The 27,583-nt window shown below is 44.7% G+C and overlaps 1 protein-coding gene across 2 annotated transcripts in view; it reads left to right on the top strand.

Annotated features, from left to right (window-relative positions):
- LOC139370810 (WNK lysine deficient protein kinase 2) overlaps positions 1–27,583 on the top strand; it is a 68,930-nt gene that overhangs the window by 13,561 nt on the left and 27,786 nt on the right. For both annotated transcript variants that reach the window (XM_071110592.1, XM_071110590.1), the window contains exons 7-12: positions 6,308–6,442; positions 10,125–10,248; positions 13,827–14,137; positions 15,958–16,143; positions 19,390–19,542; positions 26,636–26,965. In XM_071110592.1, coding sequence (XP_070966693.1) covers positions 6,308–6,442; positions 10,125–10,248; positions 13,827–14,137; positions 15,958–16,143; positions 19,390–19,542; positions 26,636–26,965 — 1,239 coding nt within the window. The remainder of the gene's footprint in view (positions 1–6,307; positions 6,443–10,124; positions 10,249–13,826; positions 14,138–15,957; positions 16,144–19,389; positions 19,543–26,635; positions 26,966–27,583) is intronic.

The following is a 27,583-nucleotide window of genomic DNA, read 5'->3' as shown; positions in this document are numbered from 1 at the left end:
AAGCATGCCCCGTTCAAAAAAGTAGAACTAAGAACAGGTATAGCCCTTGGTTCACCCTAGACTTGACTGCGCTTGACCAGCACAAAAACATCCTGTGGTGTTCTGCATTAGCATCGAATAGCCCCCGTGATATGCAAAGTCAGGAACCAATATACTCAGTCAGTTAGGAAAGCTAAGGCTAGCTTTTTCAAACAGAAATTTGCATCCTGTAGCACTAATTCCATAACGATAATCAATCATTTCAATAAGCATTTTTCCACGGCTGGCCATGTTTTCCACCTGGCTATCCCTAGCCCGGCCAACAGCTCAGCACACCTCTGCAGCAACTTGCCCAAGCCTCCCCTAATTTCTCCTTCACCCAAATCCAGACACCTGATGTTCTGAAAGAGCTGCAAAATCTGGATCACTACAAATCAGCTGGGCTAGACAATCTGGACCCTCTCTTTCTAAAATTATCCGCCAAAATTGTTGCAACCCCTATTACTAGCCTGTTCAACCTCTCTTTCGTATCGTCTGAGATCCCCAAAGATTGGAAAGCTGCCGTGGTCATCCCCCTATTCAAATGGAGAGACACTCTAGACCCAAACTGTTAAAGACCTATATCCATCCTGCCCTGCCTTTCTAAAATCTTTGAAAGCCAAGTTAACAAACAGATCACAGACCATTTTGAATTCCAACGTACCTTCTCCACTATGCAATCTGGTTTCTGAGCTGGTCATGGGTGCACCTCAGCCACGCTCAAGGTCCTAAATGATATCATAACCGCCATCGATAAAAGACAGTGCTGTGCAGCCGTCTTCATCAACTTGGCCAAGGCTTTCGACTCTGTCAATCACCACATTTTTATTGGCAGACTCAATAGCCTTGGTTTCTCAAATGACTGCCTCATCTGGTTCACCAACTCCTTCTCAGATAGAGTTCAGTGTGGCAAATCGGAGGGCCTGTTGTCCGGACCTCTGGCAGTCTCTATGGGGGTGCCACAGGGTTAAATTCTTGGGCTGACTCTTTTCTCTGTATATACAGTGCCTTGCGAAAGTATTCGGCCCCCTTGAACTTTGCGACCTTTTGCCACATTTCAGGCTTCAAACATGAAGATATAAAACTGTATTTTTTTGTGAGGAATCAACAACAAGTGGGACACAATCATGAAGTGGAACAACATTTATTGGATATTTCAAACTTTTTTAACAAATCAAAAACTGAAAAATTGGGCGTGCAAAATTATTCAGCCCCCTTAAGTTAATACTTTGTAGCGCCACCTTTTGCTGCGATTACAGCTGTAAGTCGCTTGGGGTATGTCTCAATCAGTTTTGCACATCGAGAGACCGACATTTTTTCCCATTCCTCCTTGCAAAACAGCTCAAGCTCAGTGAGGTTGGATGGAGAGCATTTGTGAACAGCAGTTTTCAGTTCTTTCCACAGATTCTCGATTGGATTCAGGTCTGGATTTTGACTTCTGGACTTTGACTTGGCCATTCTAACACCTGGATATGTTTATTTTTGAACCATTCCATTGTAGATTTTGCTTTATGTTTTGGATCATTGTCTTGTTGGAAGACAAATCTCCGTCCCAGTCTCAGGTCTTTTGCAGACTCCATCAGGTTTTGTTCCAGAATGGTCCTGTATTTGGCTCCATCCATCTTCCCATCAATTTTAACCATCTTCCCTGTCCCTGCTGAAGAAAAGCAGGCCCAAACCATGATGCTGCCACCACCATGTTTGACAGTGGGGATGGTGTGTTCAGCTGTGTTGCTTTTACGCCAAACATAACGTTTTGCATTGTTGCCAAAAAGTTCAATTTTGGTTTCATCTGAACAGAGCACCTTCTTCCACATGTTTGGTGTGTCTCCCAGGTGGCTTGTGGCAAACTTTAAACAACACTTTTTATGGATATCTTTAAGAAATGGCTTTCTTCTTGCCACTCTTCCATAAAGGCCAGATTTGTGCAATATACGACTGATTGTTGTCCTATGGACAGAGTCTCCCACCTCAGCTGTAGATCTCTGCAGTTCATCCAGAGTGATCATGGGCCTCTTGGCTGCATCTCTGATCAGTCTTCTCCTTGTATGAGCTGAAAGTTTAGAGGGACGGCCAGGTCTTGGTAGATTTGCAGTGGTCTGATACTCCTTCCATTTCAATATTCTTCAACCGATTGTTGCCTGCACCCACCCATCCGACTAGCATCACTACTCTGGAAAGTTGTAACTTAGAATATGTGGACAACTACAAATACCTAGGTGTCTGGTTAGACTGTAAACTCTCCTTCCAGACTCACATTTAGCATCTCCAATCCAAAATTACATCTAAAATCATCTTCCTATTTCGCAACAAAGCCTCCATCACTCATGCTGCCAAACATACCCTTGTAAAACTGACTATCCTACCGATCCTTGACTTCGGCGATGTCATTTACAAAATAGCCTCCAACACTCTACTCAGCAAACTGGATGTAGTCTATCACAGTGCCGTCTGTTTTGTCACCAAAGCCCCATATTCTACCCACCACTGCGACCTGTATGCTCTCGTTGGCTGGCCTCACTACATATTCGTTGCCAAACCCACTGGCCCCAGGTCATCTATAAGTCTTTGCTAGGTAAAGCCCCGCCTTATCTCAGCTCACTGGTCACCCACCCGTAGCACACACTCCAGCAGGTATATTTCACTGGTCATCCCCAAAGCCAGCACTTCCTTTCGCCGCCTTTCCTTCCAGTTCTCTGCTGCCAATGACTGGAACGAATTGCAAAAATCACTGAAGCTGGAACCTTATATCTCCCTCTCTACCTTTAAGCATCAGCTGTCAGAGCAGCTTACCGATCACTGTACCTGTACACAGCCAATCTGTAAATAGCACACCCAACTACCTCATCCCCATATTGGTATTTATCCTCTTGCTCTTTTGCACCCTAGTATCTCTACTTGCACATCATCATCTGCACATCTATCACTCCAGTGTTAATGCTAAATTGTAATTATTTCACCTCTATGGCCAATTTATTGCCTCACATCCCTACTCTTCTACATTTGCTCACACTGTACATAGATCTTTCTATTGTGTTATTGACTGTATGTTTGTTTATGTGTAACTCTGTGTTGTTATTTTTGTCACACTGCTTTGCTTTATCTTGGCCAGGTCGCATTTGTAAACGAGAACTTATTCTCAACTGGCCTACCTGGTTAAATAAAGGTGAAATAAAAAATTAGAATACTAATAATAATAGCCTACTAGCCAAAACCTTCAACGTTACTGTACAAGTCTCTGCCAGTAGCTAGCCACCTGACTGACTGACATATCAATAAGCGACTATTTACCAGTTGTGCACTCATTCTCCGAGAGTCCATTTTTTGTTTGTTTGGGGTATGTCTGTAGACCTGGCAGGAGTCGCGGGTGGTTGGAAAATTACCTTTTTTTTTTTTTACAGAATCTTGCAAACACACTGTCAGCAGCATCTCTAATTGAGTTTTTTAAGCCGACTCTGAGATGGGGTAGTTCGTTTCTCATTCGTTTCACGTCCTGTGTCGCAAGAGGGCAGAGTTACCCATTTCAGAGAGTGGTGAATGTGCTGCTAAAAAGGCAAATCCGGGGGATGCGGGCGAACATAACTAACAAACCACTGTTCATCATTCCAAGAATATAAGTGTTCTGAGCTTTGATCAACGCGGGGAGCAATATTTAGATGTTGACCCGTAATTGATTTCCTTTATTGTGTACAAAATCTATATTTTATTATTTATATTTATTTATTATTCGTTTTTTCAAATTAGATAAAAATGACTGTAGTCCGGATCTCAGCGTCCTCACATGTAGTTACGGCCTTGTCTGTACAGACTACATCTCCCAACATGCCTCTGGGGGCTAGGGCCTGCTGTGCAATTGGTAATAGTCATGAAATAGTGTGTTTTTGAGATTACAGTCAGACTGCACAGAATCACATATCTACAAATAACATCTAATCCCATATAACAAGTCATGTGATTAAACTGATCTTCCTCAAACACGCTGAAAGACTTGATATCGTGTTACAGTCCATTCCTGGACAGTAAAAAAAATCATCTCCACAAGCCAGTCCTGATATAATTACCCATCATGTAATCAGTAAACTCTAATTGGTCTTGTGGTCGGGCCAGTATCATCCAGGAAGGTATTGATTTAAACCAGTCAATCTGGTAGACCCTGCCCGACCCTGTGGCCCATCAGAGAGCTGTGGGCTAAGGAGGGGCAAGCTTTTATCTCGTTGGGCGACTGTGATACAAAGATAGGGACAGCTGATGTCCCTAAAGTGCTGTCTGATCAATTCATATTTCCACGTTAGCTCAAGTCTGGTGATAACACCTCTGCTTTGCTGTCCTGTCTACTGTAGATGGAGTCAGGGTTCTTTGTGATAACCTCTGTCCTTCCTTGTTCTGTCCTGTCTGTCCTGTCCTGTCTACTGTACTGTAGATGGAGTCAGGGTTCTTAGTGATAACCTCTATCCTTTCCTGCTCTGTCTGCACTGTCCTGTCTACTGCAGATGGAGTCAGGGTTCTTAGTGATAATCTCTATTCTGTCTGCACTATCCTGTCCTGTCCAGTCCTGTTTGCCCTTTCCTGTCTACTGTTAATGGAGTTAGGGTTCTTTGTGATAACCTCTGTCCTGTCCTGTCTACTGTTAATGGAGTCAGGGTTCTTTGTGATAACCTCTGTCCTTCCTTGTTCTGTCCTGTCTGTACGGTCCTGTCTACTGCAGATGGAGTCAGGGTTCTTAGTGATAACCTCTATCCATTCCTGCTCTGCCTGTCCTGTCCTGTCCTGTCTACTGTTAATGGAGTCAGGGTTCTTTGTGATAACCTCTGTCCTTCCTTGTTCTGTCCAGTCTGCTGTGGGTGAAGTCAGGGCTCCGTCTGTTTTTTTTTTGTGATAACAAAGACAATCTACTGAAAGACCCTAAATTGTAGGAAAGATTAATAGAGAAATACCTAACGCTCTGAGCTTTCTTGACCAATCACATTGACATTGTCATGCTGTATCACATGGTTGCTAGGCCATTTCTCACACACTCCCTTCTAGAAAGTCAGGGTATGAGTCGAGAAACTTATTTTTTTTACTCGAAAGCATGTAATGTCACGATTTCAAAGCAGTAAAATATTACGGAGAACTTAATAGTCTCACATCTCGGAAAATATCTGTAATATTGTGCGTCTTGTTCATGTAATTCATGCTATTCTTGGGATGTTGAGCTAGTGCCCAATTGACTCCCATTTTCTCCTTGAAGGAGTGCTCCCCTTGACCCAGAATGCACTGCACTGCTAATTGAAAAGAACTGGATTAGCATCTCGTCCTTAGAGTATTTCTGAGGATAACCTCTTTTCTGTCGGTGGAGTCAGGCTTCTTCCTGGTTTGTTTATGCTGCATTCATAAAAAGTTGGAAACTCTGACAATACTACTTGTAAAATTAGAACAACGAGTTGTGTGCATTTACGTGCTTTCAACTCATTGAGAACGCCAATTGGCTAATGGCAAACAAGCTGCAGCAATCATAAAGTAAAAGTACAGATCATCCTCGTAAACAAATTATAGTGGTCGAAAACCATATTTTATTGTTTTTTATAAATAATATTTTTTTTGTAGCATTTAACTGCCGAAAATTCTGTTATCGAGGTCATTTTAAGTTTCAAGTTTTATTAGTCAGATGTATGGGATATACATGTTATACACTGTCCAACGAAAGGCTTACTTGCAGGTTCCTTCTTTACAATGCAACAGCAATAAGAAACAATAAAATATAAGAATACAAATAGTAGCATAAGTATAATACAATTTATAGTCTAATATTTACACATGTTTTGGGGAAGAGGGGTTTGGGGGGCAGGTTTTTTAACTATGCGGCATTTAGCAATCATAATGCTAGCAGCAGTGATGTGTGCGTAACATGAATGTACATTTGTGTGTGGGTGTGTGTGGGGGGGAGGAGTGTGAGTGAGTGCATGTGTGCTACAGGTGTTCAGTCCAGTTCAAGTGTTCAGCAGTCTGATGGATTTTAGACACCAACAGGATCAGAGACAGTTTATATCAGACCTCATGCTCCGATACCATCTGCCTGACGGCAAGGAAGTGAACAAATCGTGGCTGGGGTCTGTGTGGTGTCATTTCCTTAGTATGTGACATCAGAGTTGTGACATCAGCATGTGAGAGAAGTCGGAGAGAGATGATGGACAAGTTTCCCTCTAGTAATTACCAGTTGGAGGGGCGTTCAAGTGGATTTTCCCCAGTCGTATGCTGGTATTTATGAGATGTTATGAACGCAGCATTGGTAATAACCTCTCTGTTATAGGTAGATTCAGGCTTCTTCCTGGACAGCGATGTGAAGATCGTAGGAAAGTCCATCAAGGATCGAGTGGCTCTCATCAAATGGAGGAGGGAGCGAACCGTCCCTGCAGTTGAGAACCAGACCCAGAACCTGCTACAGGTTTGTGCTTTTTATGGGTTCACAGCAAAGCCATTGTTATTCTCTGAATTATAATTGTTTTCTTGACATGGTCAAGTAACTTAAGATTGGTAACTTTTTTTCTAATTTGGCACACAGAACCTAGAGGTCATGAGTAACTTGGTCAAAAATATTGGCACCAATTGGCCTATAGGGGGCGTTTTTACAAGCAGTCTCACATAAACCTTCATATCGGCCCTGTTTGACCTAGAGACGTGAAACGTTCTATGTACAGTGCCTTGCGAAAGTATTCGGCCCCCTTGAACTTTGCGACCTTTTGCCACATTTCAGACTTCAAACATAAAGATATAAAACTGTATTTTTTTGTGAAGAATCAACAACAAGTGGGACACAATCATGAAGTGGAAGGACATTTATTGGATATTTCAAACTTTTTTAACAAATCAAAAACTGAAAAATTGGGCGTGCAAAATTATTCAGCCCCTTTACTTTCAGTGCAGCAAACTCTCTCCAGAAGTTTAGTGAGGATCTCTGAATGATCCAATGTTGACCTAAATGACTAATGATGATAAATACAATCCACCTGTGTGTAATCAAGTCTCCGTATAAATGCACCTGCACTGTGATAGTCTCAGAGGTCCGTCAAAAGCGCAGAGAGCATCATGAAGAACAAGGAACACACCAGGCAGGTCCGAGATACTGTTGTGAAGAAGTTTAAAGCCACATTTGGATACAAAAAGATTTCCCATGCTTTAAACATCCCAAGGAGCACTGTGCAAGCGATAATATTGAAATGGAAGGAGTATCAGACCACTGCAAATCTACCAAGACCTGGCCGTCCCTCTATTTCACATACAAGGAGAAGACTGATCACAGATGCAGCCAAGAGGCCCATGATCACTCTGGATGAACTGCAGAGATCTACAGCTGAGGTGGGAGACTCTGTCCATAGGACAACAATCAGTCGTATATTGCACAAATCTGGCCTTTATGGAAGAGTGGCAAGAAGAAAGCCATTTCTTAAAGATATCCATAAAAAGTGTCGTTTAAAGTTTGCCACAAGCCACCTGGGAGACACACCAAACATGTGGAAGAAGGTGCTCTGGTCAGATGAAACCAAAATTAAACTTTTTGGCAACAATGCAAAACGTTATGTTTGGCGTAAAAGCAACACAGCTCATCACCCTGAACACACCATACCCACTGTCAAACATGGTGGTGGCATCATCATGGTTTGGGCCTGCTTTTCTTCAGCAGGGACAGGGAAGATGGTTAAAATTGATGGGAAGATGGATGGAGCCAAATACAGGACCATTCTGGAACAAAACCTGATGGAGTCTGCAAAAGACCTGAGACTGGGACGGAGATTTGTCTTCCAACAAGACAATGATCCAAAACATAAAGCAAAATCTACAATGGAATGGTTCAAAAATAACCATATCCAGGTGTTAGAATGGCCAAGTCAAAGTCCAGACCTGAATCCAATCGAGAATCTGTGGAAAGAACTGAAAACTGCTGTTCACAAATGCTCTCCATCCAACCTCACTGAGCTCGAGCTGTTTTGCAAGGGGGAATGGGAAAGAATTTCAGTCTCTCGATGTGCAAAACTGATAGAGACATACCCCAAGCGACTTACAGCTGTAATCGCAGCAACTTAAGGGGGCTGAATAATTTTGCACGCCCAATTTTTCAGTTTTTGATTTGTTAAAAAAGTTTATTGGATATTTCAAACGTCGTTCCACTTCATGATTGTGTCCCACTTGTTGTTGATTCTTCACAAAAAAATACAGTTTTATATCTTTATGTTTGAAGCCTGAAATGTGGCAAAAGGTCGCAAAGTTCAAGGGGGCCGAATACTTTCGCAAGGCACTGTAGGTGTCTCATGCTGAAAAAAATTGCCTCAAGGACCCATAAGGTCCATCAGGATAGATTTTCCTCCATCTTGGACATTTTGGAAAACCTTTGAAAAGCGTATTCTCATTTACCATAAGTCCAAATAACACCACATTCGACCATATGTGGGAACTCCATCAAGACAGTTGGAAAATCATTCCTCATGAAGCTGATTGAGAGAATGCCAAGAGTGTGCAAAAGCGGTCATCAAGGCAAAGGGTGGCTACTTTGAAGAATATAAAATAGATTATAATTTTTGGTTACTACATGATTCCATGTGTGTTATTTCATAGTATTGATGTCTTCACTATTACTCTACTATATAGAAAATTGTAAAAAATAAAGAAAACCCCTTGAATGAATAGGTGTCCAAACTTTTGACTTACTCATATTTATATATAAACTCAATACATTAAGTAATGACTTTAAGAGTGATAACTGCTTTCAAAGATAACCAACCTAAAGCACTAGAACAAACTTGATTTAACAAAAGGAAGATCGAAAGATAAAGAAGATAGTTGAGAGTGCTTGCTTTGTTATCCAACTGATCTTTTGTTCTTTCTGTCATCGTCTGAAACCCGTTCATTGCTGCTCCCAGCTATATTTGTCGTTGTTGTTGTTGTTGTTTAAGTTGTCCCTTTATTTGGTCACCAAAACTTTCTGAGTCAAGATCACTTTCGGAGTCAAAATGCAAGCTGAGATGTACCACTCAGATATTTTTTTTAAACATGTAATCCTATGCAACATTAACCTAATGAATACAGGTCTGTAGGAATGAGGTTCGTGCAGTAGGCCTAATACATTATTGCAGCATATTGGCTGTGCTTGGCCTGTCAATATTGTTCTTCTCAGACCATATTATATTTAAAAACTCAAGCTATGATAACAAAATAGATCAGTTGTTGTGAACTTGTGAGGCACAAAGAGGATACATTTAAATAATTCTCTTTTTTATTTTACTGGACTGACGGTACCTGAATCTGATGGTAGGTCTCAGCGGAGAGAAGGGAGAGAGCGGCATTGGGTCCGACGCTCACTGCCCCTCCTCTCTACTTTTCTCCGGTGAGACTGACCAGAGGGGACACCGTCTTCCACCTGATGGCGAAACTTGAGTCGTACCTCATTATTTCTGCCTTAAATTCATGTTTTTCCTACGGCCAGAGAAAGTGAAATATTCCTTGATTAAAAAAATAGACACGACGATCCGCTAATTATAAGACCACAGGCCTATCGATACAATTAGCTACTCATTAATTGCAGCTGAGGTGCCTGTTGTACCGCGACTGTAAGTGAGAAGCGCGTTTAATGTTTTGTAAAAGTGTTGGAATAAAAACAGTGTTGACAGTTCTGAATAAAAACTTAAACATGAATTCACTCATAAAAACAGCAGCTCTTTGCTGTATTCTTTGACAGTCTCTCTCTAGTCATGGTTTCAAAAGTTGTGAAATCTCACGTTGGCTAGTATCAAACTTAGCTGTGGATTAGGAAGCTGCAGGCATGGTGAGTTAAGCAATTTGATTGGACTGCGCACTAGGCACACTTGATTTAGCTTTTTGGGTCTACCGGGTAGGCAGAGTTTGTCCCTTCAGACAAATGAAATGGTTCAAAATGGAAACACCTACCTGGCACGAATCAAGTGCACCTACCGCCAAACAGTGCAAGACACATGTCGTTGGCTTTTCTACAGAAATGTTTGGTGATCGACTAGGAATCATTTTAAGATAGACCAGTGGTCACCAACCACTCAATCTGAATCAATGTTACCATGTTATTGTTGATTGAATCTGTACATTAAACAACCCTGCTGCAGGTGCCCAGCATGGGGGTACCACGACAGGGGGCGCAACTGGCCCCAGCAGAGCCAGAGGAGGCAGAAGCTGACCAGCCTCTTACCCTGATCTGCAGCCTGCCCGCACACGCCACAACGACTACATGTAAGAACCTGAAACCAGCCTCTAAACACGAAGGGAGATACAGAGGCAAACAACAAACAAACAAACAACAAACAGCAAACAACAAACAAACACATAGATGAATGTGTATACAAGAAAACTGAGAAACACTTTAAGTAATTGAAACACACACACACAGGCAGATCACCTTTTCTTGAGGAAGGGTCAATCAGTTCAACGAAATCAAATCAAATCAAATTGTATTTGTCACATGTGCCGAATACAACAGATGTAGTAGACCTTGCCTTACAGTGAAATGCTTACTTACAAGCACTTAAACAACAATGCTTTAAGAAGTTAAGAGAAAATAAGTGTTAAGTAGAAAATAGAAAATAAAAATTCCGAAATAATTAAAGAGCAGCAGTAAAATAACAACAGCGAGGCTATATACAGGGGGTACCGGTTAGTCAAGGTAATTGAGGTAATATGCACAAGTAGGTAGAGTTAAAGTGACTATGCATAGATAATAAACAGAGTAGCAGCAGGAGTGTTATGGCTCGGGGTAGAAGCTGTTAAGAAGCCTTTTGGACCAAGACTTGGTGCTCCAGTATCGTAGGTGTGAGGTAGCAAAGAGAAGGGTCTATGACTAGCATGGCTGGAGTGCTTGACAATTTTTAGGGCCTTTCTCTGACACCGCCAGGTATAGAGGTCCTGGATGGCAGGAAGCTGGGCCCCAGTGATGTACTGGGCCACACGCTCTACCCTCCGTATTGCCTTGCGGTCGGAGACTGAGCAGTTGCCATACCAGGCAGTGATACAACCTGTCAGGATGATCTCAATGGTGCAGCTGTATAACTTTTTGAGGATCTGAGGACCCATGCCAAATCTTTTCAGTCTCCTGAGCGGGAATTGGTTTTGTTGTGCCCTCTTGATGACTGTCTTAGTGTGTTTTGTTGGGGAAGTGGACGCCAAGGAACTTGACGCTCTCAACCTGCTCCACTGCAACCCCATCGATGACATTGGGGGTGTACTCTGTTCTCCTTTTCCTGTAGTCCACATCATTGATTATGTTGAGGGAGAGGTTGTTGTCCTGGCACCAAACGGCAGGTCTCTGACCACCTCCCGATAGCCTGTCTCATCGTTGTCAGTGATCAGGCCTACCACTATTGTCATCTGCAAACTTGATGAGGGTGTTGGAGTCGTGCCTGGCCATGCAGTCATGAGTGAACAAGGAGTACAGGAGGGGACTGAGCACGCACCGATGAGGGACCCCTATGTTGATGATCAGCGTGGCAGATGTGTTGTTACCTACCCTCACCACCTGGGGGCGGCCCGTTAGGAAGTCCAGGATCCAGTTACAGAGGGAGGTGTTTAGTCCCAGGGTCCTTAGCTTAGTGATGAGCTTTGAGGGCACTATGATGTTGAATGCTGAGCTGTAGTCAATGAATAGCATTCCTTTTGTCCAGGTGGGAAAGGGCAGTGTTGAGTGCAATAGAGATTGCGTCATCTTTGGATCTGTTTAGGTGGTATGCAAATTGGAGTGGGTCTGAGGTTTCTGAGATAATGGTGTTGATGTGAGCCATGACCAGCATTTCAGAACTAGAGACGTGAGTACTACGGGTCGGTTGTCATTTAGGCAGGTTACCTTAGTGTTCTTGGGCACAGGGATAGGGACTATGGTGGTCTGCTTGAAACATGTTGGTATTACAGACTCAGTCAGGGACAGGTTGAAAATGTCAGTGAGACATTTGCCAGTTGGTCAGCACATGTTCGGAGTACACGTCCTGGTATTCCATCTGGCCCTGTTGCCTTGTGAATGTTGACCTGTTTGAAGGTCTTACTCACATTGGCTACGGAGAGCGTTATCACACAGTCGTCCGGAACAGCTGATGTTCTAATGCATGTTTCAGTGTTACTTGCCTCGAGGCGAGCATAGAAGTAATTTAGCTCGTCTGGTAGGCTCGTGTCACTGGGCAGCTTGTGGCTTTGCTTACCTTTGTAGTCTGTAATAGTTGGCCGGAGAGCGTCGGAGCCGGTGTAGTATGATTCAATCTTAGTCCTGTATTGACGCTTTGCCTGTTTGATGGTTTGTCGGAGGGCATAGCGTAATTTCTTATAATCTTCCGGGTTAGAGTCCCGCTCCTTGAAAGTGGCAGCTCTACCCTTTATCTCAGTGTGGATGTTGCTTGTAATCCATGGCTTCTGGTTGGGGTATGTACGTATGGTCACTGTGGGGACGACGTCATCAATACACTTATTGATGAAGCCAGTGACTGAGAATCCTGGAACATATTACAGTCTGTGCAAGCAAAACAGTCCTGTAGCTTAGCATCTGCTTCATCTGACTACTTTCTTATTGATCGAGTCACTGGTGCTTCCTGCATTACTTTTTGCTTGTAAGCAAGAATCAGGAGGATAGATTTATGGTTTGATTTGCCAAATGGAGGGTGAAGGAGAGCTTTGTACGCGTCTCTGTGTGTGGAGTAAAGGTGGTCTAGAGTTGTTTTCCTTCTGGTTGCACATTTAACATGCTGGTAGAAATGAGGTAAAATGGATTTAAGTTTCCCTGCATTAAAGTCTCTGGCCACTAGGAGCTCCGTCTCCGGGTGAGCTTTTTCTGTTTGCTGATGGCCGTGTACAGCTCATTGAGTGCAGTCTTAGTGCCCGCATCGGTTTGTGGTGGTAAATAGACAGCTATGAAGAATATAGAGGAAAATTATCTTGGTAAATAGTGTGTTCTACAGCTTTTCATGAGATACTCTACCTCAGGCGGGAAAAACCTGGAGACTTCCTTAGATTTCATGCACCAGCTGTTGTTAACAAATATACATAGACCGCCACCCATTGTCTTTACCAGAGGCCTCTGTCCTATCCTGCCGAAAAAGCTTGAAACCCACCAGATGTATGTTATTCATGTCGTTGTTTAGCCACGACTCGGTGAAACATAAGATATAAAAAAAAATATTTTCCCAATGGTAGGATATACGTGATCGTAGTTCATCTATTTTATTTTCCAATGATTGTACGTTGGTTAATAGGACCGATGGTAAAGGGAGAATACCCGCTCCCCTCCGGATCCTTTCAAGGCACCTGGACCTTCGTCCCCAATATCTCCGTCTCTTTCTCCTGCGCATTGTCGTCGTCTGAAGTAAATCCTTCCCGTCTGACTCATTAAAGAAATAGTATTCCTCCAGTATGGGTTGAGTAATCGCTGTCCTGATATCTTGAAGCTCTTTTTGGTCATAAGATACAGTGGCAGAAACATTATATATAAAATAAGTTACAAATAATGCAAAAAAACACACACAATAGCACAATTGGTTAGGGGATTGTAAAACGCCAGCCATCTCCTCCGTTGCCATTATCTAATCCAGATGGGAAAAAACTTCACAAGGCTTATAGATGAAGGGTAGATAGAGAGATAGAGAGATGCAGGGAGAGCGAGAGATGCAGAGAGAGAGAGATGCAGGGTGTGACTCAGCTCTGAGTCATCTCCCAGCTTTTGAATTTGAATGACACTTCATCTCTCCATCCCTTTGTTTCTTTCTTTCTCTCTCTTTCTCTCAGTCTCTCGCCAGTTTGATATTATGTTTTCTCCCCTCTGTTTCCTGTTGTTATAGCTGATGGTGGAGTGGGCCTCATGGTGCTGTCAAATGTTAAAAACAGTCAGCCCAGTGCCCCATACCAGTCCATCCCAGAGCCCATCTCTACACCCCAGGTGGTCTACAGCCCCCCTGTGCAGCCCCAGGCCCAGCTGCACCAGGGAGCCTACCAGAAGCCCACTGCACAGCCTCCCCAAGTGGCCTACTCCTTAGCTACTACCACACAGCTTCATCAGGTGGCCTACCAGCAAGCCACCACTCAGCTGCATCATGGGGCCTACCAGCAACCTAAAGCACAGCTGCACCAGGGGGACTACCAGTCTCCACCTGTAAGTTTTCTCATACAAAATTCCCCATTACCTCTAACTCAAATTTCAAAACTCATTATTATAAACATATCCTCACTGCAAGTCTCAGACATTCCCTTTCTATGTCTCTTTAGCTCCTTGTTAACCTTTTATTTTCGGTATTATCTGTCTTTTGTAAAGACAAACTGAACAAAAAATCTGTTTTCTTTTGTCCGGTCGATGCCACCTGAGCAGCAACACTTCAGTGAGCCCTTTGCATTCCAGAATGCTCTTCTCTCTCAAGAGATGAAAGGAGATTTCTTGGTTGGTTGTGGGACCAATGAGAGTACAGTGTGTTGTGGTGGGACCAATCAGTGCGCTAGACGTGGAAGCACCTCCTTGATTGACATGTGCAGGACCCACTCCCTCCCTAAGCCTCTGTGCCGTTCTCCCTGCCACCTCTGTCCCAAACGAGACAAAGTAACACATCGGAGCCCGGAGGGTAACAAAAACTCAGAGGAGTACGCAGCAGCCGCGGTCCCCCCTTTAGACTCCCCTCCCCCTCGGTATCCTGTCCTCTCCCCTCACTTGTCCCAGCACCATCAGTGTTCCTACCTTGACTCAATCAATCAATCAGTCAATCCCCCCCATCCTGCCATCCTGGTTACAAATCCTATACGACGCCCCTCATACCTCCCTCTACTCCACTCCCACAGGGCCTGTGCGAGCTTTGACCTTCTACTAAGAACTAGGATGGAGGCTGGGGGGTCTCTAGGCCACCTCTACACGCCTCCCCTCCCTCCCACCCCCCAGCGCTCATCAGTACACACCCCCTCCTTAGTCTCCCCCCAGCTTCTCTCACTGCTCAATCGCCCTCTAATCACCTCCTCCCTGTCGGCTCCTCCGTCTCCCTCACATCTTTCCCCGCCTCCTTCCCTAATGGTCGGCTCCTCCAGTGGAGATCTCTCTCTGCTCGACCACTGTCTCAGCCACATCGTCAGTCGCAGGAGAAGCTCCCCAACACCCCTACACGCCCCGTACCAGCCCAGCCAAAGCTATGGAGAGGCTAGGGTTCACAGGACCAGCTCCCCTACTTCCCCAGACAGCGGGGCCTATTGGCCCAGCCAAAGCCAGCCCACCTCTCCAGTGCCTGAGCATTCTGACCAAGGCCTGGGTTTGGAAAAGCCCCTGCTTCTATCACCAAATGGTTCAATGGTAGGTCAGGGATACTACCGGCTTGATTGAACTTTGACCCTTCTGAGCCATTGCTGTAGCAACACCACACCTAGCTGCAGCACCTCCGCTTTCTCTTAGCCTCGCAAGCTGCCAGATCCCGCGATCATAGCTTTCTCTGTCCCTCCCATGATGACCAAGTGCAACATTACTTCCCAATCCCAAATCAACCCCTAGGGATGCAACATTTCCAGTAACTCCCAAATTTCCCAGGTTTTCCATAAGTCCTCATTGTAGGATTTTCTGCTTATTCCCCCCTGAAAAATCTTCCAACTGGGATTTCTGGAAAACCTGGGAGTTTTGGGAAAGTTACTGTAATTTCCTGACCATAACACCAACCCTCAAGCGTAACAGTGATGTTCTATCTGCCTCTGTTCACTCCTCAGCAGATAAACACCACATGGCTCGATTACGAGATGGTGGATCAGCTGTGTAGATTCCCTTACTATTGCAGCAGCCACTCCTCAATTACTTTTATCCGGCAGTTTCCAGCAAAACAATATCAACCTTGCTCAACAATGATTTGTCCCCTCTTTGATCCTGTGAAGAAAAATGATGATTCTATATGATGTGTTCTTGATAATCTTTGTCATAATCTGAAAGACTGCCTTTTCTCCTGTGCGTTCCAGCCTAGTGCAGGGTGGATCCAGGCCCAGCCCCAGCCCCAGGCTCAGCCAGCCTCTGCTCCAGCCACCCCAGGGCCTCCGATACATCAGAACGGCCCCACAGCCCCACAGAGCTTCCCAGCTGCTGACCCTCTCGCCACTGTACAGGCACAGGCGCAGCCTGCTGTTACAGCCCAGCCCAGCCACGAGGTAAGGATCTGTTCTGAATCTAACACTTGGGTGTTAAGATGGCGTCGTTTTACATGCCCGTAACCAATTGTGCTATTTTTTTGTTGTTGCATTGTTTGTAACTTATTTTGTACATAATGTTGCTGCTACCATCTCTTATGATCAAAAATAACATCAGAACTGGGATTACCCACCATGAACTGGAAGAAACTTTTTCCTTTGACGACTCCGACGAGAAAGATATACTGCTCTCCCGGGAACAGGCCCAGATCCCCCGTCATTTGCGTGAAGAAAAAACGGAGGAAAAGAGGATGCAGATCAGGCTGCCTTTTGAGAATCCGTAGGCGAGCGAGTAAACTCCCACTGCCAGCAGGTCTACTTGCTATCATGCAATCATTGGAAAATACTTACGATTATCCTACCAACGGGACATTAAGAACTGTAATATCTTATGTTTCACCGAGTCGTGACTCAACCAACTCTGTAAGGCCATAAGCAAACAAGAAAATGCTCACCCAGATGCGGCGCTACTAGTGAACGGGGACTTTAATGCATGCAAACTTAAATCAGTTTTACCACATTTTTACCAGCATGGCACGTGCAACCAGAGGAAAAAAACTCTAGACTGCCTTTACTCCACACATAGAGATGCATACAAAGCCCTCTCCCGCCCTCTATTTGGCAAATCTTACCATACTTCTATCCTCCAAAAACTAAAGCAGGAAGTACCAGTGACTCGCTCAATACGGAAGTGGTCAGATGACGCGGATGTACGCTACAGGACTGTTTTGCTACCACAGACTGGAATATGTTCCGGGATTCATCCAATGGCATTGAGGTATACCACCTCAGTTATCGGCTTCATCAATAAGTGCATCAACGACGTTGTCTACACAGTAACCATACGTACATATCCCAACCAAAAGCCATGGATTACAGGCAACATCTGTATCAAGCTAAAGGCTAGAGCTGCCGCTTTCAAAGAGCGGGACACTAATCTGGACGCCTATAAGCAATCCTGCTATGCCCTCAGACGAACCATCAAACAAGCAAAGCATCAATACAGGATTAAGATTGAATCCTACTACACAGGCTCTGACGCTCGTCGGATGTGGCAGGGCTTGAAAAATATTACAGACTACAAAGGGAAACCCAGACGCGAGCTGGACAGTGACGCGAGCCTATCAGACGAGCTAAATGCCTTTTATGCACGCTTCGAGGCAAGCAACACTGAGGCATGCACGAGGGCACCAGATGTTCTGGATGACTGTGTGATAACGCTCTCGGTAGTCGATGTGAGCATGACCTTTAAACAGGTCAACATTCACAAAGCCACAGGGCCAGATGGATTACCAGGACGTGTACTCAAAGCATGCGCTGACCAACTGGCAAGTGTCTTCACTGACATTTTCAACCTCTCTGAGTCTATAATACCTAAATGTTTCAAGCAGACCACTATAGTCCCTGTGCCCAAGGAAGTGAAGGTAACCTGCCTTAATGATATCCGCCCCGTAGCACTCACATCGGTAGCCATGAAGTGCTTTGAAAGGCTGGTTATGGCTCACATCAACAGCATCCTCCGGATACCCTAGACCCACTTCGATTCGCACACTGCCCCAACAGATCCACAGATGACGCAATCTCAATCACACTGCGCTTTTCCACCTGGACAAAAGGACACCTATGTGAGAATGCTGTTCATTGACTACAGCTCAGCGTTCAACACCATAGTGCCCATGAAGCTCATCACTAAGCGAAGGACCCTGGGACTAAACACCTCCCTCTGCAGCTGGATCCTGGACTTCCTGACGGGCCGCCCCCAGGTGGTAAAGGTAGGCAACAACACGTCTGCCACACTGATCCTCAACATAGGGGCCCCTCAGGGATGTGTACTTAGTCCCCTCCTGTACTCCCTGTTCACCCACAACTGCGTGGCCAAACACGACTCCAACACCATCATTAAGTTTTATGACGACACAACAGTGGTAGGCCTGATCGCTGACAACGATGAGACAGCCTATAGGGAGGAGGTCAGAGAAATGGCAGCTTGGTGCCAGGACAACAACCTCTCCCTCAATGTGAGCAAGACAAAGGAGCTGATTGTGGACTACAGAAAAGGCGGGCCGAACAGGCCCCCATTATCATCAATGGGGCTGTAGTGGAGCGGGTCGAGAGTTTCAAGTTCCAAGTTCCTTGGTGTCCCCAGATCCTCCAAAAGTTCTACAGCTGCGCCATCGAGAGCATCTTGACCGGTTGCATCACCGCCTGGTATGGCAACTGCCATGCATCTGACTGTAAGGTGCTATAGAGGGTAATGTGTACGGCCCAGTACATCACCAAGGCCAAGCTTCCTGCAATCTAGGACCTATATAATATGCAGTGTTAGAGGAAAGCCCATAAAATTGTCAGAGACTCCTGCGACCCAAGTCATAGACTGTTTTGTGCCAAGTCTAGCACCAAAAGGCTCCTTAACAGCTTCTACCCCCAAGCCATCAGACTGCTGAACAATTAATCAAATGGCCACCGGACTATTACTTTGACCCCACCCCAATTCGTTCTGTACACTGCTGCTACTCGCTGTTTATTATCTATGCGTAGTCACTTCACCTCACCCATGTACAAATGACCTCAACTAACCTATACCCCCGAACACTGACTCTGTATCGGTAACCCCTGTATATAGCCTCGTTATTGTTATGTTATTGTGTTACTTTATATAAGTTTTACTTTAGTTTATTTGGTAAATATTTTCTTAACTAATCCTGAACTGCACTGTTGGTTAAGTGTTTGTAAGTAAGCATTTCACGGTAAGGTCTACACTTGTCTACACTTTTTGATTTAAATGTGAGTGTAAATATGAGATGTGCTAGTTTGTTGGACTCTCATTGACAAAATCCTGACCATCCAGTCAGATGCTGTCTGTCCCCAGGCTTCTGTTTAATAAGCAGAGATGATAGTGGCTGTGATTTTTGTTGTTCTCAGCTGTGTGTGTGTGTGTGTGTGTGTGTGAGCCCAGAGCTTTGTGTATGTTTATGCGTGTGTCCCCAGTCAGACACTGTGACCGAGGGTGTGTGTTCCAGTCAGAAAGACTGTTTGGCAACTAGACTTGGTGACTGGACAGGCAGAGTGTATGAGAGGCAATATATTATGTTTGTGGAACAGGACAGATATAGATGTTCAATTAACGTCGTCATGATTTTTACTCACCCTGCCTGTCCTCCTCTCTCTCTCTCTCTCTCTCTCTCTCTCTCTCCCTCTCGACCACAGTTGTCTGCCAGCCAGCCTCTACCTCAGCAGTGCTCTGACATCCCCATCAGTCTTGTCCAATCAGCTGCCTGCCTGGACAGCAATGCTTCTACCCCTCTACAGCAGCCTTCCCAGGCCACGCCCCCTCTCCAGCCACTGCAGATCAGCACACAGGTGGGCAGTAGATTTGTTAGATTTTTGGGGGGATTTCATTATAATCTCTTTAAGATCTTGTTCAGACTAAGTCCTTTAAACATTTAAATACAATGTATAATACAATCACATGTTCACATAGAACACACTGTTACAAACAACAGACGCAATACATTGACAGGTAAGAAAAACACAATATATACAAAGTTAATATATACAAAAAAAATCCTGATGATAAGTAGATTGGTTCCTTCATCTGCCCTGGTCCTGCACAACCTTCCAAACGATTATGTTCAACTGGTTCTGAAGTATTGTTTGAATTTATATATTGAAAAGGAAAAGGTGCAACACTCGCTCACCATAACCCCCCCCCAAGATTAAAATATTAACTTTTCAGCCTGCAATGGCCTTCATCAGAATCAGAATGTATATAGTGAAAGGTTTCTGGTTTGCTTATTCCAACTGTTCATTGCTCTGAAACAAAATGTTAATTTGCCAGTATACCTTCTCTCCCGGGATAACCCATAGATGGTGGACAATCTATTCCTAGTATTGACTGAATGTCTGTCTCTTACCAACTGAACCCTGTTGTGAATGGAGTTTGGCCATTGTTAAATGGTGTACTCTGAAACAAGATTAGCTTTTCTTTTTATTTTGTATGATCTTATTGATTGATGACCACCCAAGAGCATTGTGCATAACTACAACAAAGGAATCGTATCCCCACCTTAGAACTTGCTGCATTCTGCAGCCTCCTAATGTCACTTCCTGTTGCATTTCCCCACACCACAGAACAGTAGATCACCTGACTCTCAATTATTAATGCTTGGGTTGTTTGCTTAAGAATCTTTCCCTGTAAATATTTTGCTATCCTTCTGACCATGCATGTAGTTTTAATTATTTTCTTACATTGTTAGGTCCTGACCTTAGTTCCTTTTTTTATGTCTCTATTTTGGTTTGGTCAGGGCGTGAGTTGGGGTGGGAATTCTATGTTTTGTTCTATGTTTTGTATTTCTGTGTTTGGCCTGGTATGGTTCCCAATCAGAGGAAGCTGTCTATCGTTGTCTCTGATTGAGAACCATACTTAGGTAGCTCTTGCCCACATGGGTTTTGTGGGTAGTTGTTTTCTGTCTCTGTGTCTGCACCTTCTTTTCACTCTCTTTTTTTTGTGATCAGTTTAAATAAATATTAACATGGACACACACCACGCTGCATATTGGTCCGATCCTTCCTACTCCTCCTCAGAAGAGGAGGAAAACTGTTACAGAACTACCCACCACAAACAGACCAACCAGCGTGGTAACCAGCAGCAGAGGCTTCTGGACTCCTGGACTTGGGAGGAGATATTGGACGGCAAGGGACCCTGGGCACAGGCTGGGGAATATCGCCGCCCCAAGGAAGAACTGGAGGTAGCGAAAGCTGAGCAGCGGCGATATGAGGTACGGCAGCGCAACAGGCACGAGAGGCAGCCCACCCAATTTTTTGGGGTGGAACCCGGGGAGATTGGAGGAGTCAGGCGATAGACCTGAGCCAACTCCCCGTGCTTACCGGAAGAAGCGCAGTACTGGTCAGGCACCGTGTTATGCGGTTAAGTGCACGGTGTCGCCAGTACGCGCTCATAGCCTGGTGCGCTATAGGCCAGCCCCCTGCAAGTGCCATACGAGAGTGGTCATCCAGCCTGGAGGAGTGGTGCCAAGGCTGCGCACCAGAGCTCCAGTGCTCCCCCACAGCCTGGTACATCCGGTGACTCCTCCACGCACCAGGCCTCCTGTAGGTCTCCCCAGCCTGCCAGAGCCGCCCGTCAGTCAGGAGCTGCCAGAGCCGCCCGTCAGTCAGGAGTCGCCAGAGCCTCCCGTCAGTCAGGAGCCGCCAGAGCCGCCCGTCAGTCAGGAGCCGCCCGTCAGTCAGGAGCTGCCAGAGCCGCCCGTCAGTCAGGAGTCGCCAGAGCCTCCCGTCAGTCAGGAGCGGCCGGAGCCGCCCGTCAGTCAGGAGCCGCCCGTCAGTCAGGAGCTGCCAGAGCCGCCCGTCAGTCAGGAATCGCCAGAGCCTCCCGTCAGTCAGGAGCCGCCGAAGCCGCCCGTTAGTCAGGAGCCGCCCTTCACTCCGGCGCCGTCAGAGCCGCCCTTCACTCCGGCGCCGCCAGAGTCTCCCGCCTGTCCGGCGCCGCCAGAGTCTCCCTGCTATTCAGGGCCCGATGTAAGGGTCCCCAGTTCGGGGTTGCCACTCCAGAGGTGCCACCTAAGTATGCCAAGACTAAGGTGGAGTGGGGTCTATGTCCCGCACCAGAGCCGCCACCATGGTGAAATGCCCACCCAGACCCTCCCCTATAGGTTCAGGTTTTGCGGCCGGAGTCTGCACCTTTAGGGGGGGGGGGGTACTGTCATGTCCTGACGTTAGTTCCTTTTTTATGTCTCTATTTTGGTTTGGTCAGGGCGTGAGTTGGGGTGGGCATTCTATGTTTTGTTCTATGTTTTCCGTTACATACATAGATTAGTTATTTGAGACAACCATGGTAAGCAGTTGTCTAGCTGTACCCCTAGTAGTTTGGTTTCTGCCACTTCCTTAATTTGTACTCCCCCCCATGCTTAATCACATCCCATGTTGTGCCTGCTGTTACCAGACCGACATATTTTTGGTTTTCTTAGCGTTCATAACAAGTTTGTTCCGGCAGACCCACTCCCTGATATTTCCCTGATCTATTTGTAGAGCTCGCTGTACCCGTTGAACAGATTGTCTTGATGTATAGATTATAGTATAATCTGCAAATATAGTACCTTGAGTTTCAGGTAAGGACACAGTTTAGCATGCTTCCATACATTTGTAAAGTGTCCCTTTTCCAGTGACCAATTAGATATGTATTTCAGTGAAAAATGAAAAGTGAAAATATATATATAATGAAAATATATAATGAAATACAGAAATTTCATATGTACATACAGTAAGTATTCACGACCTTGAGTCAGTACTTTGTAGAAGCACCTTTGGCGGCGATTACAGCTTTGTCTTGGGTATGTCTATCAGCTTTGTATATCTAGATTTGGGGATTTTCTCCCACTCTTTCTTGTAGGTTTTCTCAAACTCTGTTAAATTAGATTGCTGTTGAACGCTGCTCCCAATCTTCAATTCTTCCCACAGTTTTTCAATGGGATTGAAGTCTGGGCTTTGGCTGGATCACTCCAGGACGTTCACATTCATGTTCTGAAGCCATTCCAGCGATGCTTTGGCTGTATGCTGGGGTCATTGTCCTTTTGGAACGTAAATCTTTGCCCCAGTCTGGGGATGTTTGTGCCCTGAAGCAGGTTCTAATTTGCCTGTATTGGTCTCCATTCATTGTCCCCTCTATCCTTACCAGTCTCCCAGTCCTTGCCACTGAAAAGTATCCCCATTGCATGATGCTGTCACCACCATGCTTCACAGCAGAGATGGTGTTAGATGGATGATGGCCTGTGCCTGGTTTTCTCCAGACATAGCGCTTTGCACTCAAGCCAAAGAGTTCCGTTTTTGTCTCATCAGACCACAGAATCATTTGACTGATTATCTCAGAGTCTTTCACATGCCTTTTTGCAAACTCCAGGCGTGCTGTCATGTGCCTTTTTTCTCAGGAATGGCTTCCGTCTGGCCACTCTCCCATAAAGCCCAAATTGGTGAAGTGCTGTATTGACCATTGTCCTTCCAGCAGGTTCTCCCGTCTCAGCCAAGGAACTCTGTAGTCCGGCCAGAGTGGTCATTGGGTTCTTGATCACTTCCCTCACCAAGGTCCTTCCTGCCCAGTTGCTCAGTTTGGTCAGGTGTATTTCTTTCTAAGTCATGTACAAGCAATTGAATTGTCCACAGGTAGACACCAATCAAGTTGTAATGACATCTCAAAGATGATCAAAGCTAATTGGGATGCACTTGAGCTCAGTTTGGAATGTCATAGCATAGGGGTGTAAAATACTTAGAGTACCAGTCAAAAGTTTGGAGACACATATTCATTCCAGGGACTTTCTTAATTTTTACTATTTTCTACATTGTAGAATACTAGTGAATCATCGAAACTACAAGATAACACATAAGGAATCATGTAGTAACAAAAAAAGTGTTAAATCAAATCAAAATATATTTTATATTTGAGATTCTTCAAAGTAGCCACGCTTTGCCTTGATGACATCTTTGCACGCTTTTGGCATTCTCTCAACCAGCTTCATGAGGTAGTCACCTGGATTGCATTTCAATGAACAGATGTGCCTTGTTAAAAGTTAATTTGTGGTATTTTTTTCTTAATGTGTTTGAGCCAATTCATTCTGTTGTGACAAGGTAGAGGGTATACAGAAGATAGCCCTATTTGGTAAAAGAACAAGTCCATATTATGGCAAGAACAGCTCAAATAAGCAGAGAAACGACAGTACATCATTACTTTATGACCTGAAGGTTAGTATATCTGGAACATTTCAGTTGCAGTTGCAAAAACCATCAATACGCTATGATGAAAAGGGCTCTCATGAGGACCGAGACAGAGTTACCTCTGCTGCAGAGGATAATAAGTTCATTAGAGTTACCAGACTCAGAAATTGCAGCCCAAGTAAATGCTTCACAAAGTTCAAGTAACAGACACATCTCAACATCAACTGTTCAGAGGAGACTGCAGCATGGTCGAATTGCTGCAAAGAAACAACTACCAAAGGACACCAATAATAAGAAGAGACTTGCTTGGGCCAATTAACACGATCAATGGACATTAGACCAGTAGAAATCTGTCCTATGGTCTAATGAGTCCAAATTAGAGATTTTTGGTTCCAACCGCCATGTCTTTGTGAGGCGCAGAGTAGGTGAACGGATGATCTCCACATGTGTGGTTCCCACTGTGAAGTATGGAGGAGGTTTGATGGTGTGGGGGTGCTTTGCTGGTGACACTGTCTGTGATTTATTTAGAATTCAAGGCACACTTAACCAGCATGGCTACAACAGCATTCTGTAGTGATACGCCATCCCATTTGGTTTGGGCTTAGTGGGACTATCATTTGTTTTTCAACAGGACAATGACCCAACACACCTCCAGGCTATGTAAGGGCTATTTGACCAAGAAGGAGAGTGATGAGGTGCTGCATCAGATGAGCTGGCCTCCACAATCACCTGACCTCAACCCAATTGAAATGGTTTGGGATTACTTGGACTGCAGAGTGAAGGAAAAGCCGCCAACAAGTTCTCTGCTCTCATATGTGGGAACTCCAAGACTGTTGGAAAGCATTCCAGGTGAAGTTGGTTGAGACTTCACCAATGCCAAGAGTGTGCAAAGCTGTCATCAAGGCAAAGGGTAGCTATTTTGAAGAATATAAAATATATTTTGATTTGGTTAACACATTTTTTGGTTTCTACATGATTCCCAATGTGTTAATTCATGGTGTTGATGTCTTCAATGGCTTCTGAAGCATCCAGTGTGTTTGCAGGCAGAGTAAAGAAAAAAAAAAAAAAACAACGGATGTATCTTTTCGGAACTATACAGGCTGTCAGTAGATACACCCAATACAAAAATGTAATTAAACAATTGTGTACTCCTGGCTGTTATATTTAACTATTTGCCACAAATAATTCACTTTAGATTGCACTACCTGCTCAGAGGGGTTGTTTCTCCATAATGTGTAGGTTCTCGCTTGACAGACTCATGGCGCTTATGCAAAACAGATCTATCATGTATATTTGATCAGAATTGTAGAGGCACAATCCATAAGCAAGTAACACGTAATGAGAGTAATAAGTAAGAAAAGTGCCCTGGAGGACTGACAGCTAGGGAGGGTATTAGTGAGTGCACACAATATTAGTTTTGCAGTGAAGAAGAGGAACCAGGTGCACTCAATGGTGAAAATCAAACAACTTGTTTTGTTTGTGTTTGTTTTGTTTCTGGTCGATTGTGTTTGTACTTTGTTTTGTTACCACTGGGGACACATCATTTATGGATTGGGCCTTTAAGTAATTGATAAAGATCAGGAGTTGTGTTCACTCCTAATCTAACCTGATATCTTTGGAGAAACATAGAGATTAAAGCTGTGTGTTTATTACGTTCTCATTATTATTATCTCATTTCCATTTTAATTAATTTGTTTTGCCCTACCCTGTCATGTCAACAGGTTGGAGGGGGAGTGTCACTGCACAGCTATTTTCAGATCTCTCCAGAGATGGTCGATCGAGTTCAAGTCCAGGCTCTGGCTGAGCCTTTCATGGACATTCAGAAACTTGTCCCGAAGCCACTGCTGCGTTGTCTTGGCTGTGTGCTTAGGGTGTTTGTCCTGTTGGAAGGTGAACCATCGCCCCAGGCTGAAGTCCTGAGCTCTCTGGAGCAAGTTTTCATCAATGATCTCTCTGTACTTTGCTCCGTTCATCTTTTCCTCAATCCTGACTAGTCTCCCAGTTCGTGCCGCTGAAAAACATCCCTACAGCATGATGCTGCCACCACCATGCTTCACCATAGGGATGGTGCCAGGTTTCTTCCAGACTTGTCACCTGGCATTCAGGCCAAAGAGTTCAATCTTGGTTTCATCAGACCAGAGAATCTTGTTTATCATGGTCTGAGAGTCCTTTAGGTGCCTTTTGGCAAACTCCAAGTGGGCTGTCATGTACCTTTTACTGAGGAATGGCTTCTGTCTTGCCACTCTACCATAAAGGCCTGATTGGTGGAGTGCTGCAGAGATGGTTGTTCTTCTGGAAGGTTATCAGAGTGACAATCGGGTTCTTGGTCACCTCGCTGACCAAGACCCTTCTTCACCGACTCCAATCAAGTTGTAGAAACATCTCAAGGATGATCAATGAGTCTCATAGCAACGGGTCTGAATACTTATGTAATAAGATATCTGTTTTTTATTTTTAATACATTTGCAAAAATGTCTAAAATGTATTTTGTATGTATTTAATACATTTTAGAACAATGTTGAATAAGTCTGAATACTTTCCGAATGCACTGTAAGCTGGCTTTACAAAACCTTACAAATACGTTGGCTTTACATTTTGACTTTGTTGGAATATGGATAGTAAATGTAGCACAGCACATAACATACATTTGGATAAACAAGTAGGTTGTACTGTATCTTTAGCAGCAGTAGCAAAGAAGGTTCTGTAATACCTGAGTCATTCCTCCTTCCAGGTCCAGTCTGGTGCCCCTCAGGACCCCCATGGAGAGGCTCAGGTGTCGGCCCTCGCTCCGCTCCACCCCGTCCAGCCTGCCATCCTCTCCTCACCCTGGAGGGCTGAGGTGGTGGACCCCGAACCTGCTGCTGCAGCCGGGTCTGACCAGACTGTCCCTGAGATCCCAGCCCGGGTCCCACGCCTGGCTCCGGTTCCAGCTGCAGCCCTGAAACCCGCTGGCATCCAGATAGCAGCCCCAGTGCCTGACCGTTTCAGCTTGTCCACGACTCAGCAGAACCTGGACACTACATCTGTGTCCACCTCTTGCCAACCTGAGGCCAGCCAAGAGGTAGCTCTTCACCACACAGTTATCAACCGTTTCTACAGTACAGTACACTCTTAGAATTAGTGGTGACTCGAGGAACCATGGATATCCTCAAGGAACCCCTGGAGTTCCTAAAGGAACCGTTGCTAGTTAATGGTTCATATTTGCATCTTCCGTTAGTTGAGGGGTTCTTGGAGGAACCTTTAATGGTTCAATGTAGCAATGGGTTCCTGGAGGAACCCTGTAGTGGAGGCATGGCTTAGTAGGGACGTGGATTTACGATAGATCGTTTTTGTTGGCTACCCGTTAGAGTAAATGTAATCAGCAATGTTAATTTGATGAATATTATATTAGAATATAATGCGCATAAATATTCAAGGAACATTTTAATTTTCAGTGTACAAACTTAACACGATAAACAGGAATGACTACGCTAAAGAAGTGACCAAAGAGAATGATCTGAAAGTCACACTTCCAACAAGCCACGCCTCCAATCTGATAGGCTGCCACCTTTGCAATATATTATTAAAAAGGTTTCAAATTGAACCCCTCCCATCACAAAACACAAGGGGTTCCTCGAAGAACCTTTTTCAACTGGAAAGGTTCTTCCAGGCGCCTTGACTTCCAAGAGTGTCCAGATAC

This window comes from Oncorhynchus clarkii, chromosome 17 (genome assembly GCF_045791955.1).
Source record: "Oncorhynchus clarkii lewisi isolate Uvic-CL-2024 chromosome 17, UVic_Ocla_1.0, whole genome shotgun sequence".
Classification (NCBI taxonomy): domain Eukaryota; kingdom Metazoa; phylum Chordata; class Actinopteri; order Salmoniformes; family Salmonidae; genus Oncorhynchus; species Oncorhynchus clarkii.
Note: the sequence above shows the minus strand (reverse complement) of the source record. Positions and strands in the feature narration are given on the sequence as shown.